The following is a 20,086-nucleotide window of genomic DNA, read 5'->3' as shown; positions in this document are numbered from 1 at the left end:
TACTTTTTTCCAGTAGTGTGATGGTAGTGCAGCTGTAAAAACAGTGTTACTTTAAAATATTTTTTTTGTCATCATGTAGCAATGTAGTATGACAAAATAATGTAACATTTTTTATTTAGATGAAACACACTTTCCTAGAATGTCAAGTAGCATTAGGAGATTTAATTCATTTTTGTGGATCAGTAGTTTTGTAAGGTTGTTTTTAGTTTATTTATATGGTTCATTAAAAAAAAAAAAGATTCCCAAATAGTATTTGTTTAAAGATATGTATTGAAATACTGCTTTTTATGTCTGTTCTTTTTTCCATTTACATAAACAGTGCCATTAAACTATAAAATAAAAAATAAAATAGGCCCAAGTAAACAATAACATCGAACCCACACAGTGAACGAATGAGCTCAACAGCAAGTCAACAAAGGGAGGGAAAAAAACTGAAAAAAGAGCCAGGCAGGAGCCAGTGGGCAGACAACAAAACGTCTCGGTTACTGTCGTAACCTCCGTTCCCTGATGGAGGGAGATGTTGTGTCGATGTAGTGACACTAGGGGTCGCTCTTGGGAGCCCCAAAACACCTCAGATCTTTGAGAAAAGGACAATGAAACCAACCAACATGAGCTTGCACTTGATCAACGGCAATAGCCTCCGACGGGCGAGCTGTACTGCCAGCAACTCGAGGCAGTTGATGTGCCAACGCAAGCGTGGTAATGTCCAGGAGCCGGCAGCTGCATGCCCGTTGCACATGGTGCCACAACCTGACTTGGAGTTGTCTGTCCTAACCACGACATGCCTGGACACTTTCTGTAGGGGGACTCCAGCCCACAGAAATGCAAGGTCTGTCCAAGGGCTGAAGAAGAGGCAGTAGGCCGACGTGAAAGCCATGCGATGTGTGCCGTGGTGTCATGCCCATCTTGGGACTCGAGTCTGAAGCCAGTGCTGTAGAGGTCTAATATGCAAGGATGCCATATGGCCCAGGAGCCTCTGAAAATATTTCACTGGAACCGCCGTTCTCCACCTGAATAAGTTCAGGCAGTTCAGCACCAACTGCGCATGCTCACTTGTGAGGCGTGCTGACATTGTCTAACTTCATGCTGAGAAAAGAGATGCTCTGAACTGGGGTGAGCTTGCTCTTTTCCCAGTTGACCTGAAGCCCTAAACGGCTGAGGTGTGTGAGCACCAGGTCCCTGTGTAATTACGGTCCAGACACGTAAGGCAGCAGTCATGGCTTTCAGAGGCAGAGAGGTAACGACAGCACCCAGAAACTACACAGAGACGGAAAGGCATCTTTTAAAAAGACGTTCACATCAATATTTTTGCTCTAATAGAAATACACACTTTTAGTGCTGTCGAAGCACCCAGGGGCGTACTCGCCACTAGGCGTGCATATGGAGAGAAAGCCGCTGGAATGCGCCGTATATCCAACAGCAAATGCTTCCGTAGAGGTGAATTGGAACAGCAGTGAGATTCAGCTTGCTGACACACAACTGCTCGGCTCAGAAGAAAAAATCTGAATGAATCTTACATTCCAGCTCCCTTTTATACCTGTATGTCCGGGGGAGAGGCATGCAAATTCCACTCACCAATTATCATTGGCCTTTTCTCAAAGATCTGAGGTGTTTTGGGGCTCCCAAGAGCGAACCCTAGTGTCGCTACATCGACAATACAGTTGTATTGTTGATTGAGTGCTGGCAAAATTACTCACTCACACCATTGATTTAATGAAGGCCATAGCTTGTTGTGGGCATGTAAAAGTCTTGCATCCATCCTTGGAGTCAATTCTCAACTTAGCAGGATAAAGCAATGCAAAGTTTATCTTCTGTTGGTGCGGTAAACATTTAAACTCATTGAATCTGTCCCGCTTTGCTCGAGTAGCTCTATCAAAGTCCGGAAAATCCATGATGCTGTTGTCCTCCCAGCACAATTTTCTTTCGTTCCCTGCCACTTGTAAAACAAAGAATCTTGCCAGGATAGATCAGGGTCTAAAAACCGCCCAGGGAAGCTGACCGAGAGCTCTGTGCACGAGCCAAAACTATAAAGGTTCTCACCGGTTAATATTGCTTAAAAAAATTATTGTAGCAACGTTTAAGTGGAGCTGGCCTCTAAGCGATCAACCCTCGAAGAAAATGTGCTTACATGAAATTTTAAATCACCGGGTTATTCTCTGCTTTTGATGTCAAAATGTAAATGCGCACATTGGATAGTCCTGTAAGAATGTTGGCAAAGGCAACACATAATCTGGGTAATGGGCAAAAATGTACATTAGCCGACCAGTTTTTGCTTAATCTGTTTATAACCTTACACTGATAAAGAGAAACAGTTTAAAGCATTTATATGACCTTACATGTTGCATAATCATGTAAGATCGTGCATGTGAACATGTTCATTGTTTTTGTTCCAAAAAATAGTATTCTTTTTTATGATATAATTAAATAATTATCTGATAATTATCTACAAAATTCTGCCCTTAAATACAGTATCTTCAGTGAAGTCAGTAATGACTTATAGTGTAGCTAATTACTTCTTGAGTATCTTAATGCCTTAAAATTATCATCCTAAAATTAGCTTTTGCAACACTGATTGTGACCATGAATTTTGGGTTAAAGGAACTTTGGATGGAGATGTCTCCTTTCCAAACAAGCGATGCTTTATACACAAGCATCAAAAGTGTAAGCCATATGCTTACCACACATTTTCTCCTTTTCTCTTTGCCAGGCTAGTACCAGTGTGTGTGTATGTGTTTACAGTGTCTCCAGAGAGCTCACTGCCTCTACCAAATTCATCTGCAACCCCAGCAATAACAGCCAAAATATTTTAACACCTGTTCTGCCAAACACATGTAAACATACAGGCAGAATGGCAGGTAATTATCCAGGTGATAATGAATGAGCCTCTAGCATGGAATTAAGGAGTTGCATTGCGTACGCTACCATAACATGCCTAACGCAGTGTGTGCATCCAGCTTCAAAAAAAGGTTTGATTGAAGGTTTTATGTGTTCATAACTGTTCACTATTTTTTTAAAGGTCTAATCCACATCTGCCATAAAGCAGATTATCTTTAATATTATATTATTATTCTAATATTATAAATATAATATTTTGAAATTAACTACGGTAAAAAAAAACAATTATTATTATTAAATTAATAGTTCACACATATATAAAAATTCTGTGATAATTTACTCACCCACATGTTGTTGCTAACCTGTATGACTTTATTTCTTTTGTAGAAAACAAAGGGAGATGTTTATTGGATTGTCCGAGCTGCTCTCTTCCATATAACAAAAAGTGAATGGGGACTAACCACAGACAAAAAAAGAAAAAAACTGATAAAACAATGTAAAATTAGTCCAAATGATTCCAAGTATTCTCAAGCCATATGAAAGCTTTTGCATGATTTTTTATTTTATTTTTATGAAATGTAAATACTTATTTCCCTGAAAATGTTACCATAGTCACAATTCACTTTCATTATATGGGAAAAAGGAGCTTAGATGTTCTGCTGTAATTGACTGTTCCACAGAAGAATATAAGTTATACAGGTTCGGAACAACATGACAGTGAGTAAATTATTTTCATTTTTGGGGTTACGTATTACTTCACCATGTATTAAGACATTCAATACATTTTTTTAGACATTATTCTAATACGTTTTTGTTGTACATACTATTTGTTTGGGCTTTTGATGATGTCATTGTCGGTGTGGAAATGTGTCCAGAGAGTATGAAGGGATATCAGCTCTAGGGCTCCGTCTGAGAACCAGACTGGATGATAGCTCCCGTGTCTCCAGGGAGTGACAGTGAGAGAGTGAAAGAGTGCTGAGATTAGGAGTGTACGCATGGCTGGGCACTGAAGTAATGGTCCTACACATACACACACATACACACAGAGCCCGAGGAGGAGCCACCCCAGATAAGATACACACTGCAATCATGTAATGCTCACAGGCTTACCACAACTCACACACGCCTCCTTACATGCCTAACAGCTGTTAGGATGTGTGTGCTTTTGTGCTGCCTGCTCGACTGGATATTGAAGATGGCATATAACTGCATGTTGTACGTCTTGTAAATAAACAACCATTTAATATGCATGTGAAGCAAAACAGTGACAGAGAAAGAAAGATGGAGAGAAAAAGTCAAATGTTGCTTGTTGTTGAAGGCATGTTGATTTCAGAGTGTCTCAGTTTTGCAGCTTAAAGGCAAAGTCACAATTACCTTTGCACAGCGAAATTTCAATTGGAATCTGCACTATCGTGAATTTTTCGGCATGATCTTCCTGTGGCAAAGAATTTTCCCTCATGGAAGTTCAAGTTTGGTGAACTTTGACAGGCAAATTCACAGTTGTCCAATAGGAAGTTGCTTGGTTTGGGCAGTGCTCCATACACAGCTACACTGAATATTCACCATGGACAAGGATATCATTTTAGCAGCAAGTTTCTTTTATTCTTCTCTCTCACTTTAACACTCTCCCAGGGTAAAAAGTGCAGCAATAAACGAGGCTGCTTGGCAATTAATTTTTTGCTGGTTCTACACGAGGTCAACATCTTCCCATGCCTTCTTTTCCCACAGAATTTCGCATTGCAAAGGTAAATTTGACCATGCCTTAACAAAGTAAAATCTATTGTTTAGGCCAATAACATACGTTACGCAAGTAAACAAGTGCATACGTTAGCTAACGTGCGTTAACCTCAGTATTCACTGGGGCTAACGTGTTACCCTCAAATGTCTAAAGTTCTTAGTTTTTGTGACAAGGAGGAAGCGAGAGACTGAGAGATCCAACTCAAAGGGCTTTATTTCAAACAGTTTTCACTGTCTATATATATCCCACTTTTTAGTGGATACACTCAAATAATGCTTTTCAGCACAACACACATGTTTGTGCAGCTCTCTCTCTCTCTCACTGACGTCTGGCTTGCTTTTAAAAGCCTGTCTCTACTCTGACTGCAATGACAAACAGCTGTTAGAGGCACACATTGCCAGGTGATGACCCTTACCGTTCTCATCTCCAGATCTCGCTCTCCATTCACAAACTGCCTCATAACCACGCCCCCACCACCACAAGGCGTTTTTCTGATTTTGGGGTTTTGGAACGCAGAAGTAAACAATTGCTGGGTAAACTTTTATAGTGGTGAAAAGGAGACCACACCAAAAATTATTTTAGCTTATATATTTATTCCAGCTGCAAAATAATAAATATATTTATTTTCCTGGTTCTACTGTTTCCACAACTTTCCACAAAAGGAAAGAGACAAAAGAGGAAAGATGCCAAATTTGCTGGTACTCCCTCAGCAGCTGTACTAGAAACTCCATCGTATATGTGGTAACTTGTTTTTTTAAGCTATTTTTAGGATAATTGTAACAGTTAAAAGGACAGGCAAGGAAGTGGTGGGAACCGGCCGAACAGTCAATGTAAAGTTTAATGATAAAACTCAACTTAAAACAACATAAAATATAAGACAAACAGACACACAACGTGGCCGCATGCATATCTCTCCCAAACTGGCGTCTCCGGCTCCCCTTTAACTCTACTGCTGATCAGCTGATTCAGTGCCGCCCGTGCACCCTCATGGCCTGGCCACACCCTCCTTCTTGTCATACTCCTCCCCCATCCGATTCAGGCTGGGGTGCCAACCGGACTGACTTACTCCTCCACACCTCTGGAGGGGAGACGCTGCCCTTCCGGCCATTCCGTTAGCCAGTGGTCCACCCCACCTCCTGTGAACCTGAGGGAGAGACGAGGGAATGCGTGGGTAGAGGGAAATGGCAAGACCCACAGAAAGAGAGAGAGGAGAGAGAGAGAGAGAGAGAGAGAGAGAGAGAGAGAGAGAGAGAGAGAGACAGAGAGAAGAACTTGCTCGCCAGCTCCCGGACGTGCTGTCATCCGGTCCTCAACCGCTCCTCCACACTCTGGCGAATAGCAGTGGTGAGGACTCCACAACAGCGAATCCCTCTTCCCTCCTGGGTTTCGGCACCACTGTAACAGATAAAGGAGGATGCAGGAACTGGCTAAACAGTCAACATACACTTTAATGATATAAATGAACAACATAAAACATAAACGAACACAGACACGCATGCAGCGCGGCCACATACATCTCTCTTTCCCTCGAAGTGCCGGTGAGGTCACAGCCCGGACATGCCCTCCTCCTCGTCACAGTCTCATTGGATTGTGGATGCAATCTTGAGTGTTTACGAGGAGCGCGGTTTGCCTTTGCCTCTTTGTATTCGAGCCCATTCTACACGGAGCATGGAATCCTCATGGGCATTGGCTAGAGGTGCATCCTTGGAAGACATTTGACCCACCAGTCACGTTTATCTGATCTTCCATATGATTTTGATAAAATCGTGGCAAACATCCAAGTGCTTTCTGCGCATAACAACTAACACTCAACATGTGCAACAACATCGGTGGTCGTCAAGTGATCCGTGGTCCAGTTCCGGTTTAAGCTTGTCTGTGCAGAGTTCTGTTACACCCTTCTCCAAAATTTGAACCAGGAACTTTTAGGTGAGCACATTTTATTGCGTCTTATTCAGTCAAATGCATTTAGGCAATCTGCTTATTTGCTGGGTGCAGTCAAGACTACAGACTTAAAAATGTCAAAGCTGTTACACCGAACCGTCAAAGAAAATACACTGAAAATTTTATTTTTATTCTCCATTTTTTTCTGTAGTGCTCATAAAAAGATTATGTGAAATGTCACTGAACCATCATACATATATCCTGCCTGTGTTTAGTTCTACATACAGATGTGTGTCAGTGTTCACAATCCCGAACATTATCAAATCAGTTTGTTCACCGTTTCTAATGATTATCTGCACAAGTATCTGGCTCCTGTTTGCAAGTGAATTATATGTGCAGGACAAGGAAAGCAAATTTCCCTTCATTGAATGGGAGGATAATAAATAAAAAGGAAAAACAGACAAAATGCTGTTTTAGGCTACATTTACTTTGTGTAAAATGACAGTTCTCCATTAGATTTCCATTGGGATGTCTGGCCCCTGCAAAAGGTTGTTAAAGAGCCTTTCTGTATTGTATAAAACCCCCTGTTTCTTTTAAAAAAAATGTTTTTTATTTATTTATAAATTTATTTACCAAAAAAAAAATCTAGTTTAATACTAACATGGAGAGTACCTGCATTTTTTTTCCTACAATGTCAACCACTACATCAAACTGTATGTTTGAGTCATGGGACAATGCCAACATTCCTAGATGGAGTCTGTCTGGGAATGTTTCATACTACTCGCCTGCATAACTAAAGAACATACTTTATTAATGGCTGAATAGTATGTTCTACATCAAATGCAGTACTGTACATACTCTGGAAGTGTCCAAATTAGAATGCTGCATTTGTTTTGGGCCTTCATTTTATTTACTGAAGTCAACCTGAAATTCAAATTTACCCTATTTATTTTGTTTATGCATGTTCCCTGGCTTATTGTGCATGACTGATCAGTGCATGTTGTTACAAAAAATAATGTAATTAAAAAATTGAATAACTTGCTCCGCCTCTGAAATGTATTTTTGGCTGATATCAACAAACCATCTTTTTAAATCCACCCCTCCAAACACCTGACTATATGTTTGTATGTAACCATGGATTCAATCAGTTTCCTCTAGTTTGAAGCAAGTCCTGCACTACATTTTGTTCTTGTTTTATTTGGAAATACGTCACATTACATAATGAAAATAGGTTGTGAATGCTGCTTCTATAGTTTAATCTAAAGTTGTAATATTTACAGTCCAAGTTTCAGTGGCATTTACAGTTAGCAATCAGGCAGGGGTGAGTATAAGAATAAGATGATGGGGCGTCTGATAGAAGCAATATGGTTATCAATGCCCTGACAAATTCATGCTGGAAAATCAGCTTCAGTATCACAGTCAGGGAGCCCTGGGGTGACATTGCAACAAACTCCCATTTTCACAACCCTGACAACAGTCCTAATAATCATTTCACAGCTAAATCTCCTTTCCTTGATCTCTCTCTCTCTCTCTGGACCTACTTTGCTCCACCACACCTCAACAAGGCCACAATAGCCGGTAGAAACACAAGCTAACCTCTCTGCATCATGAAATGCTAAAAATCTGATCCCGATTCATGCGCAATGATGTCAGCTAGAATCTAGCATTGCAAGCGAGTCTTATCGGTAGATAACAGATGGAGGGCTAAACCCAGCAGAGCAGAGGCAGGGGGTTGATCTGGGCGATAGCTACATGCTACTATGTAATTGGACTAAAGAGTGTGCTAGGGATTATTTTTAAATACTTTGAAAAACTGTGACTGAAAACTTGTTCCGGGGCTATTGAGCTTGTGATATGCTGTGCGTATCCTGAGGTAATGTGGCTTTTTTCAGTGCTAAGGAGAATACAGAGAGAGGGAGAATGTTTGTGCTTCTCTGAGCTCTTTTCTTCTCAGCGCCTTTAAAAGATGAAAAGCTTCGTGCTGTAAAAGATGCTTTTGAATTTTTTTCCCTTGGCTTTTCCTCCCTTCTCTCTTTTTTTGTTCTTTAGGGAAGATGCTCTGAGGAACAGCATTTGAATCATGTCTGGCTAATAAAAAGATATTAGAAATTCTTCACATACACCCAGGGCATTGTATTGTTGAGCAAAATGTGCCTCATTGTTTGATTCCCCCCCCCCCTTTACATCAGGTGATTTTTTTTCTCTCAGGTGCCCTAAAGACCATTAAGTAGCCATCAATCAGAACCTTTACATGTGCAGTTATAATTAAGCTAGAGCAGGTTTTTGCATATTCAGGCTACTGATTGAATATTTGAAGGAAGGATGTCTGCTAAAGTGGTACTGGTGAGACACAATGTGCATCACCTCTGTCTTTTTGAGCATGCAAACAACATAATCTAGGCCTGATAGTCTGACTCTGCAAAAGTGCTATAAAAGCATTTACAAACAAAAATGATTGTTTTTGTCTGACTGAAATTGAAATTTTAAAGTGCAGTATACTGAATGTTTTTTTTGTCTAACTCTATTCCTTTTGTAGCCCTTCTTTAAAAAGATTTCAATTTATTCTGGTCCACAAGGTGCCGTGCTCAGTCCCCTCCCAGGATGGCCGGCTGCCGGAAAGCCATATCCTTGCGGATATTTTGGCTTCCTGGCACTTTGAGTGGATTCGCGTGATGGTGGTAAGTGTGGTCCGTATGTCCCAGTGTCTCACTTCTATGGCTCATCATTTGTCACGCCAAGCTGGGTTGTGTGTCGCTCCCTTTCACCTTTCACTTTGTTCACAGTCGTCACTCCTCCTGCTTTTATCTTTGAAGAACTAGCAAGGCAGATCTCTGTATTAGCTGGACACCTAGACGTCTAAAAATTGCTTTTAGTTGTTCAGTGGGTGCTATGCTAAGTCACCTAGACTTGAGATATCCTTGATGCTGTTGCTTGCCAGGTGGAAAGTAGTATGTCTCTACATGTGTTTTTTGCTTAGAGGCTTTGCATCCATGATGAATTGGGGCATGTATGTTTGTACTATTGCTAATCTCGTTTAAAAACAGGCACACTGAAAGCCAGCGGTGATGAACGTGACTGACCGACACTATCACATCACCCCAGAAAAACTAATTTGCAGCTTGGCTCACAACAAAAGAACACAGTACCTGTACTACACAGACAAAAAAACAGCCACCAAGAAGCTTTTATATGAGGGGTTATGAATGAATTATGAGGATGTATTCTTGATGTTTGTCTTCAAGGTGGAGGAACGCCGTTGCCATTTATATCCGTTTGAGAAGCACATCCCTCAAGGAAACTTTTGAAATTGAAAATCTCTACGTACACTCACTATAGATGTTGTCTCAGCACATTCTCAAGAAATAGAGAAGTGGGTGTCATTTTAGATTGTATTACCGTGCTATGGGACACAGAATTTGAAAGGCAAAAGGTTAAATGTGTCTGTACCTGCTGTACATTGGTTCGTCTGTTGGTGCCCAGCTTGATGATGGTTTCCCCAGTTTGACGGCCTAATTTTTGGGAGATGGAGAGGGCAGTGCAATTCTACTGCAGTGGCGGATGGAGCTAATTGTGCTCCATTCATCATCAGCTGGCATCCAGGGATCCAGAGAGGACAGGGCAAGGAGAGCAGGGGGAGCGGAAACATTCTGAGGGTGAGGAGGGGGTCGCTCCAGGGGTGAGGGGCTACATTGTAGAGGCTGGAGAACAGGGCAACTCTCAGGTTGACTTTGAGGCTGATGGAGTACTTTGCCCACTGGATGTGGTGGCCTGGGGAGTAATGGCGAAGGTGAACCTGACTCTCCAGTGGCTCCATTAGGACCTAATACTGTTGTTTTTAACAGCAAGCGGGTGGAAGCAGAGGTCGAACCTAAAATAAAGCTCATTCTCCCCAGCTCTCAGATGAAATGTTTACAGTGTTATTCATCTGCACGTCACAACACAAGGCATGCCAGGAGGCAGTTACAATGGCCTCTATGGTTGTTTTATGGGGCTTCTTCCTTAAAATAAGTGCCCTCATGATCAAACCTGCTTTTCAGGTCTGAATTGAGTAATTTCATATTGGAAGGGTAGAGAAAGAAGGTGCATCTGCAACATTTCTTTTGACTGGAGAAAAACAAACAAACAAACAAACAAAAAAAGCAAACTAAAACAAACCTCTAAAACCAGGCTACGCTGGTTAGCAAGTCTTAGCTGGTCTCCCAGACTGGCTTTGTTGGCAGGTTTTATGGGTTTTGGGCACATTTTAGGTGGTCATACCAGAGATCAGCAGTTTAGGCTGGTTTATGCTTTTTTGCTACTATGATGGACAAGATTTGTATGATCTACTATACTTAGAATGTTTATCTGCATTGCGTGTATCAAAAGCAACCTTATACAGTGTAGTCCCTGCCGAAAAGACCTGCTTAGATCAGCAGAAATGTCCATGCTGGTCTTGCTGGTAGACTAACATGGCCATATTGTTCACCAGCAAAAATAAGTTGGTGAAACTTGTTCACCAAGAAGTCTTGGTAGTTTAGTTAGCTGATGAGGGCACCAGCACACCAGCATTCAAAACACATTATATGCTGGCTATTTTAACTTTTTGACCCAGTTGGTGAAGCAGAATACAAAGACACTCCACAGATACAATTGAAATATGATTCAAAAAGAGATTTAAAATGTGAAAAGGAAAAGTCAAACTGGACAAATCTGAATAGTATGCTTTTGAGGACCCACTGACGAATCAAAATGACTGTTGTTAGACCTTGGCCCAGAATGCTGTCTCCAGAGGGAATTCCTGAGTGAGGGCATGTGGATCTCCAGGGAATAGGTAAATGGTTCTTTTTCACATACTGTTGTGTGGCTTACTGCAACTGACCGTACACATATTCCTGGAAAGCATCACTAGGGATTTGAAGAGTGAGGACAGTGCCTCCAAACTTCATACTCGTATATCTTTAAAACCCACTGTATTTCTTGTTCTTTTTGTAAACACTTGTAATAATGAAAGTGCTATATAACATACTGATCATGACAGTTTTTGGGCAACCGGTAATAATGTATTAAAGATGTTGTCTGTGATATGATGCAGTGGTTCACAAACATGCTTATTACATGTTGTGTCATGGTGCTCTCAGAAGGTCAGAGGTTTGAATCCATCGTGTGTCTCTTTAACTTTGTACTTTCCTTTTGCTCTCCTATAAAAAATGCAAAATGTCTTCAAACATATTAAAATAAATATGTGTTAAAGCATTGTTTTGAACTAGATTATTTTATGGGAGGATCAGAGTAGTCACAAATAGCATATATATAACTCTCATATTGTTACTTAAGAGTAAATTAAAAAAAAATGTATATTGCAGTTGAGGTTCTGTCAAAATATTTTCTTTTCTTCCTAAAAACCAATAATGTGTGTACGAATGTGGAACTGTTTTCCTTTTGATGTGGAGTAATTTTTGGCATGCTGTATTTGGGGTATTAGTTATTGGGATCAAGGAAGTAGTCAAGGGATTTTCCATTTAGTCTGACACACACCTCAAATCTAATTAAACTGCAATTTTAATTAACCTCCCAAAGTGCTCAGACATGAAGACGAGAAACAATTTAATTGACAAGCCTTTCCCTGTACGTCTCTTTCCCCATCCCATTCATTATGAATAAAGTGCTAATGAACTACTTTTGGAAAATTAATGCACTCATCTATTTAAAGAATTTGTTTTCCTTTTTCATGTTTTTGCTGGACTCGTCTTGGGCTTTATTTGTCATCCGATGTGTGGAGCTCTTCTCCTTGGTGATATCACTCTTTACTTCAGCCCATCTGGGTCAGTGCACCTTTGGCTTGAAATGAGAGTAGACAAACAAATAATATGTGTTTCCAGGGAGGAGCCAGGCTCGGGTGAAATGATTTCATTTTCATCTTAGACTCTATCTTATCTACCTCCTTTGTTCGCCTCACCTTTAGTGCTGGGTAGATCAAAGAAACTTGTTTTCTCTCCCGCCAAACACGCAGAGAGAATGGCGTGGGTGTGGATTAGGCCCGGTTGGGGGTCCGTTTTTTTGCATAGGGGCTCTGGCTTTGGTGAAAATGAAGTTTGGCGCCCCTGGAACATCGTTCCCCCTCCTGCTGCCGTTAACAAACAAGATATGCCCTGTTCGAAGTGTCTGTCCTGGTCTGTGCCAACCTCATCAGGCTCCCGCTATGCTGTGTGCCCATTGTGAAGGAGTTGGAGCCTCCTGATGGGACAGTGAGGTGTGAATAGCCTGATGTTGGGAACTGGCTGGGAGGGACGTGCCTGTACTTGCTGTTAGCACTAGCAGCCCTAAGGAGTTTGGTAATGGGGATGCGCCAGGGGGTCTGGAACAGCTGCACTCATCTTGTGCACTGTTTAATCATAACACTGTGGTGTAGGCTGTGTGCTTTCACTCTGAAAATGTCTATTTGTTAATTTGTCAGTAATTGATGTTAGAAATTATTAGATTTTAGTGTAATGTAATTGAGGTGTTATTTGATTATTCACATTAGCAATTTTCACAGTAAGCATTGCAATTTAAAACAGAGAACTGTGTTTTAAAAATCTTGGTGGTTAAAGGAATGTTTCTGCTTCAAAACAATTTGGGCTCTATTAACAGAATCTGTTACATGCTTGTGATTACCACTGAAAATATCTCAGACCAGTACCTCAGTTTGTGAAATCAAGCAAAAAGTAATGCACTTGGATAATGGAAGAATATGAAGCAAGGCATTTTGGGTTTAAAAGCAGAAATGTGTAGTTTAGATGTTTGTTAAAGTATTTAAATGAATTCTTCTATACAAAAAATGTTTTATTTGCGATGTAAAGTTGTTTAAATCCTCAAATAGCAGTTGGACTGGGTTGGACATTCATCAGATTTACATGGTCATGTTGAAATATTGGATATAACTTTGTCAGGTCAAGGTCAGTAAGCCATTTTGTCACTCTAGTCCTCATTTTAACATGCAATAATGTTTTAATGTTATAAAAGGTGTTGTGGCTAGACTTAAGAAAGTGTATTTCAATATACTGTATATCCCATGCAATGCCTTACCCCATTTACTTTCATTGTAAGTCAAGTACTGCAAACCCTATTTTTGCTTGTTTTTACACACTGGGGCACAAGTCAAAATGATTTATTTGATAACTGACAGTATGACAGTATGCTGAACTGACATTGAACATATACAATTCCTTTAAAGATCTGAACTAGTAACCTTAAGGTTGTAGATTTAAGTCCTGCAGGGTTCAGTCCATGAAATATGAGCATCAAGCTCATTGAGCAAGGTTTAACCGGTCCTGCTCAAAACGGCGTCAGCCGGCATGGGAGACGGGCTTGCTAACGAGGAGGCTAAAGGCTACAGCCCCTAGTGTTAGTCACTTGTATGCCTCTTGAGACCAGGGAGTGAGGTTTACTCACACTGAACAGCTATAACGCACCAGTTGGCTCCCATTATAAAGGTACTAACATTTCTGTAGCTCCAGAGTAACTAAACATATAAAAAGTCTATTGTAAGTTGGTTTGGATAAGTTATCACCTAAGTAACAAATTAGAACTCCCTTTATGTTGACATTGTGTGATTTGGAATTATACTAAGTTGTTTCACAGAGCTCAGCTTTGACACTGATGGAAGACAATTTACACAGAACTGATTTTTGACTAAATATCAATTTCCCTTTGCCCGCTGACATCCACTGTGCCTCCTGCTGTGTTTTGAAGAGTGTCCACATATGTGAGGAAGCGAACCTGAAGAAATACAATGCCCATGTGCAGCTCTAACGGCCCACAGCTCAGGCAGGTTCCACAGCAGAGCTGCTTCAAATGCTTGAGGCGGTGTGCCTGGGCTCATGGGCCCTTCTGTTGCAGGTTGCTCCTGCACTCAGATCAGTGTGAGTAAGTGTATGTGAGAAGTGCGGAGGAGCAGTGAAAACAAGCCTCTCCCTAGGCTAGTGTTATTCCAACCTCCTGCCTGCCTCAATCCACTTTTGAAGACAGGAAATCAGTGTTAGCTCATAGTTTGAGGTCCATGTGGCAATGGTTTAGACTGAGAAGACCCATGACCTGCACCTCCACCCTCATACAAACACACACATGCACACATACACCGATGCCTTGTCCTTCAAAAAAACTATTTTCTCTTATAGGGCCTGATACAATGGAGTGTATGTTAGACTTTTGTTTCGGTTGATAACACAAGCCAGATGGGAGTCCAGAGAAGAGGTTCTTGTTAAATATTTGCTAAGAAAACCCTGGGACGCAGTCTAATTATATCTATTTGTCTTGTGTGGCTTTTTGGGAAGGCAGTGTGGTTATGCATGCCATAGTGGGGTTCATTTTTCAAATGTGCAGACTGTGTGTGTATGTGCGTTGAGGGACTATGGACAGTGTGATGGGATTTTTCTGAAGATCAATCTCAGTTTTACTAGACATAAGCATATTGTAAATTTCTGGGACATCGTTGAAAAAAAAAAGCTGGTTTGCTGGTCTTAGCTTGTCTCCCACTCTTGTCTGGCTGGTCTGTTTGCTGGCTTTAGGCAATTATTATTGCATCACTGGAGAAATTAACTGGCTGGTCACAACTGTTTCCCGAAACCGAAGTAATTATGTTGCACATCCCTCGTTCGAACCACGTTGGTTCAACAACATAGAACTGTTGTTAATGACGTTACACAGGATGGAGTGATAACTTTCATAAGTATTAAATTCTAAAAGTTAATTTTCACGTACACCGGTTTAGCAGTTTAATAATAAATAATAAGTGTCTGGTTTGGTTCAGCTACGAAATCAGATATCAGAACACTACAAAGGACAGTTTGGACTGCTGAGAGGATTAATGGTTGCCCCTTGCCCTCCCTTCAAGAACTGTACACTTCCAGAGTGAGGAAAAAGGCTGGAAAAATCCCTCTGGACCCCACTCACCCAGCTCACTACCTTTTTGAACTGTTGCCTTCTGGCCAACGCTTCAGAGCTCTGAGCACCAGAACCATCAGGCACAAGAACAGTTTTTTCCCTGGCTATCCATCTCATGAACAGTTAAAACTGCCCCATTGAGCAATAATGATGTGCAATTCACAGTCTAGTCTTTTTATAGATATCCAACACATCTAACCTCTTCTGCCATTACATTCCCTTGCACTGTATATAACAGATTTGTATTTATATTTGCACTACGCATGTGTATGTGTGTGTCTGTGTGTATGTGTATGTATGTGTATATATATATGTATGTATATGTGTGTGTATGTATGTGTGTGTGTATGTGTGTATGTATGTATGTATGTATATATATATATATATATATATATATATATATATATATATATATATATATATATATTTTTTTTTTTTTGTCTTATTGTTTTATTTGTTGTTATTGTTGTCTTATACATTATTTTCTATTAAATTGTAATTTTTTATTGTATTATTATCTCTGTCTTGTTGCTGTTTTGTATTGTTGTGCACTGGAAGCTTCTGTCACCAAGACAAATTCCTTGTTTGTGTAAGCATACTTGGCAATAAAGCTCATTCTGATTCTTCGAAAGTCACGAAAGCAATATGTGGTTTCCCACTTCATCAGAAATCGGTGTTATCCCGACACACTTGAGCACATACGGACATGCGCACTATACAAAAACATATAAATGCCACTTATGAGTTAAAGCTGCAGTATGTAAGATTCAAAAACCCTTGTTATTAATGACACCTGTGGCCGTTAAGTTAACAGCAGCCAGCTACCTGTTGCTCCTGCTCACACTCAATAGGGACACAAGTGAGCATCGACCAAAACAATGATGTAATGTACAAAGAGGCTGAGCGTGATTCACTGGCATCATGCTGATAGATGAGGTAGCATAATTAAAATGACACAGTTATGATTGTTTTATTACAAACTTTGAGACTGCATATTATATTTGACTTCTCAGTGCTGGAACAGGGCTAAAACAAAGTGTGGATATAGGTCTGAATATGCAAGACTGTAGTTTGAAGTAACCACTTTTCTCGCATGATACATTGACTGCATTTATATGTCGCCGTTATTTAGCTAGCCAGCTTAATCAATAGCTGTTAGCTAAATTTGGTGGATAATGACAGTATCTGTTTATAAAATAGACTACATTATAAATATGTTGACAATTCAGTATTGATGTGAGTCCATCACAACTGTCATTTTGATATATCGATGCACTATTGTTTTATAATAATAGATTGTATATATTTTCTGTATAACCAAGTTACGTTACACTAATGAATGGAGATTTTTGGATTATCTTGAACATTGTTTAGTATTCATTTCATGTGTTATTGTAGTTAATACAATAGAATAATTATAGATTAACATTGACATTAACCTGACTTTAGTATAAAGAGAAGATCATTTAAATGATTTGAAAGTTATGAAGCAAGGTAGCTTGCAATTCATCAGTGTTAGCAGGCAAGATCAAGTTAGCTAAAATTACACAGATCAATCCTTATGGCACTATATTTCACATGCTTTGCAGTTATGTAGTTTAGCTGTCCAAAAAGAAGAACGCCAATTCAGGGTCTGTTTTGATCCCCAAAACCGAATGAAGGTCCCTTCAGGAATCAAATGCCCTGCCGATGTTCACTCTAGTTTTCACACGACCATGATCACATTCCCACTTAGCCAGAGGGAATTCAGTAGATAAATGGTTTTTTTTGTTTGTTTTTTGGCTTACTTTGGAGTTTGTGTAGGATTCCATCTCTAAGATAATGTTACCTAATGTTGCAGACTGTCTGTTGATGCTGTTGAATAGCGGAAGAGAAGCTACTGTCTGAGGCAAGTCTCTCGGGAGCACGCATAAACGTCACATCCTTTGAATATTCCCGGCAAAAGCGACCCGCTCCCTTCACGTGAAAATCAGTCTACGGGCTTTAATAGGCAACCTAGGAAGTCCGGAAAGGGCTCATTTTTTAAGTTGCATTACAAGCCATTCACACATTGGCAAAAAAGGCAAATATTACATGAAACATTTTACATATTGCACCTTTAATATAAACACATAAAAGTTTCTAAAAACTCATTTAACCCATTTAAGTTAGTGAAGGTATGAAATGTATTCTTGGTCACAACTTTTACCAGTGGGAAACTACAGTACAGAGTCAAATTATGCTTTGTTGCTCAATAGGATCCAGTAGCAGTATATACTGTATATATATATGTGTGTGTGTGTGTGTGTGTGTGTGTGTGTGTGGGTGGAAATGATAAACTAAGAATTAATGCATATACGTTTTAATTTTAATTTGCTTAATCTTTAGTAACAATACTACAAAATCTGCAAATGTATAATGTGACTCAAGAAGTTACCTATTCAGCAATTATGCTCTGTGCTTTCCCACTGGTCACAATTCTGACCACTTACATGTTTAATTGTCCTAGAAGCATGATAAGCCAGGGCAATCTAATTAATAAATCAATAAACATTATATGTAATTATATGTACTTACATTATATTGAATCAACATACAAATGGCTTACTTGTAGTTGGCTCTTCATATTAAACTGGCATAGGAGAAGGTATTTTAATATCGTAAAAATTACACACTTTACCTTTAAGTGTCTTACGTAAGCATCTCTGTATGTAGAGACAGATCCCTCTTTTTGTACTTTGATTTGCACAGTGGGTTTTGATCCAGAGGGTCAGTAGCTGGTTGGCTCGTTGAGGACATTATCCATTGCAGTGACATTTCAATTGATCTTCATGAAAGGCCAGAGGATGGTGACTGAAGTGTTTCCAGATAAAGCTGGGCAGGGTTGAGCAGAGGCCTGGAACTCTCATAAAGCAGACCTGGGGCAAATGGAGAGCAATGCTCAGTTCTACAAAGCAGTGCCCTCCCGCTGCGTCCATTTCACCGGGTCGCTTACTTTTTCTTAAATGCTGCCAGTCCATTTGTGTAACTCCACTAGAGAGAGGGTTTGGGAATCTTAACTGTAGTTGATTTTGCACATTGCTAATAGTCTAGGTTTTCTCATTAAATGGTTTGCCAATGGAAGCAAGAGTGAATCTCATGAAACATGGTTTTCGCCAAGAAATAAATAAACAAAAGAAATACAAAATTATATCTTGCTTAAAGCCTATTTTTAGGACCTTATATTATATTATATTATATATTTTGTATTGTGACATTACTTTCATGACAGTTCACCCCAATTCTAATTTTTATTTATGAAATAAAAAAAATCTCATTACTGTAATGCAAAAAGCGTTCTCATTACATAATGTAAAATACATTAATCATTACTGTAATGCAAAAAAAGTATTTATATATCATGGTAATATTGGTAATATCTTTATTTTTTGGCTGATTTAAATATATATATATAAAAAATCAACATATTACAGTATACAAACTGAAAAGTAAAATGTCTGAACAAATTAAGATAATTACAATTTGAGAGGGAAATCTGCTTTATTGTCATGAAAATAACAATTTATCATTAATAAAAAATATTTGTAATGATTACAGTATTTATTTAATAATTATGACCTCGACTTGTTTTCGTTAGTGTCACATGAAAATTAATAGTCGAATTGTGCAAATCTCAATGTTATTTCATATTTAAATTTGGATTTTTGATCCTGTGTACTTTTTAAGGATTAAGTTGAGTGTGGAAGTTTACATGTATGTGTGTGTCTCAGCACATCAACACACTACAACAGTCTCTGTGTGTGTGTGTGTCTACACTCAGTCACCACATTCTGTTGAGCCAGTTTGTGTCAGTCCAACTGTTGCATGGCTGTTTTTGTACTATGAATAAAATCAGAGCATCCTAACTGTGGAAACAATTAATTGAGGATTCATTTTAGGGTTCTGTGGTGAGTTCTTTCATTTGTCAGACATCAAAAGTTAAAAAAGTAAAGGCTTTCAGGCTCATACTAATGATGGTGGTGACGGCCACAATATGTCACTCTAAAACCTGGTCAAACATTGCTATTCCTCTCTGAGAAAAATATTGTCTCTTTATTGTTACACAGCATGATTAATCTCAAACATGTTTATTACAGCATGGAGAACGTGGAGTCTTCAAAAGCTGAGAGAGAGCTTTGATGCTCCTTGTGCTCTTTCAGCTCTGTGAAAATGCATTTGCCCAGCCTCTCTCTCTCTCTCTCTCTCTCTCTCTCTCTCATTCTTGTAGGACTCTGAGAGAAAAGGTTTCATGAACAAGTTGTATGCCATTCAGGATGTGTGTATCAGCGTGCAGAATGCTCTGGATGAAGTGGCTTCCTATGGTGAGAGGATAAAGAAGTGAGTCTCAGCTTTCACTGCTCATGCCTGAGCAGACATGTTGGCATCACAGTGCCAGCCTCTCTCTCATTCTGTCACATCTTATTCAGCCTGTTAAATACAAACACAACAGTTTTTATACTGGAATTAGAGAAAATGTAGTACTGTATTTCGAAAGATTTTGAATGGAAATCATAGTTTCTATTATTGTTTCTACTAAAGTAATTTGACGATACTATAGCACACACAGTGACGGAATCAGATGGCATTACCATGGTACTTTGATATATACCATGCCACAGAATGATGAACTTATTCATATACCATGGTATTTAACTTGTACGCCAAGGTAATTCAAATAATACCATGGGATTACATCTCCGGTTACACGTTACC

General features: G+C 39.5%; 1 protein-coding gene across 1 annotated transcript in view; it reads left to right on the top strand.

Moving 5' to 3' along the window:
- LOC127642883 (multiple C2 and transmembrane domain-containing protein 1-like) overlaps nt 1–20,086 on the top strand; it is a 182,175-nt gene that overhangs the window by 141,137 nt on the left and 20,952 nt on the right. Inside the window, exon 18 of the mRNA XM_052125316.1 lies at nt 19,602–19,711. Within this exon, the coding sequence (XP_051981276.1) occupies nt 19,602–19,711 (110 nt within the window). The remainder of the gene's footprint in view (nt 1–19,601; nt 19,712–20,086) is intronic.

This window comes from Xyrauchen texanus, chromosome 4 (assembly GCF_025860055.1).
Source record: "Xyrauchen texanus isolate HMW12.3.18 chromosome 4, RBS_HiC_50CHRs, whole genome shotgun sequence".
Lineage (NCBI taxonomy): Eukaryota > Metazoa > Chordata > Actinopteri > Cypriniformes > Catostomidae > Xyrauchen > Xyrauchen texanus.
This window is presented reverse-complemented; position numbering and strand designations above follow the sequence as displayed.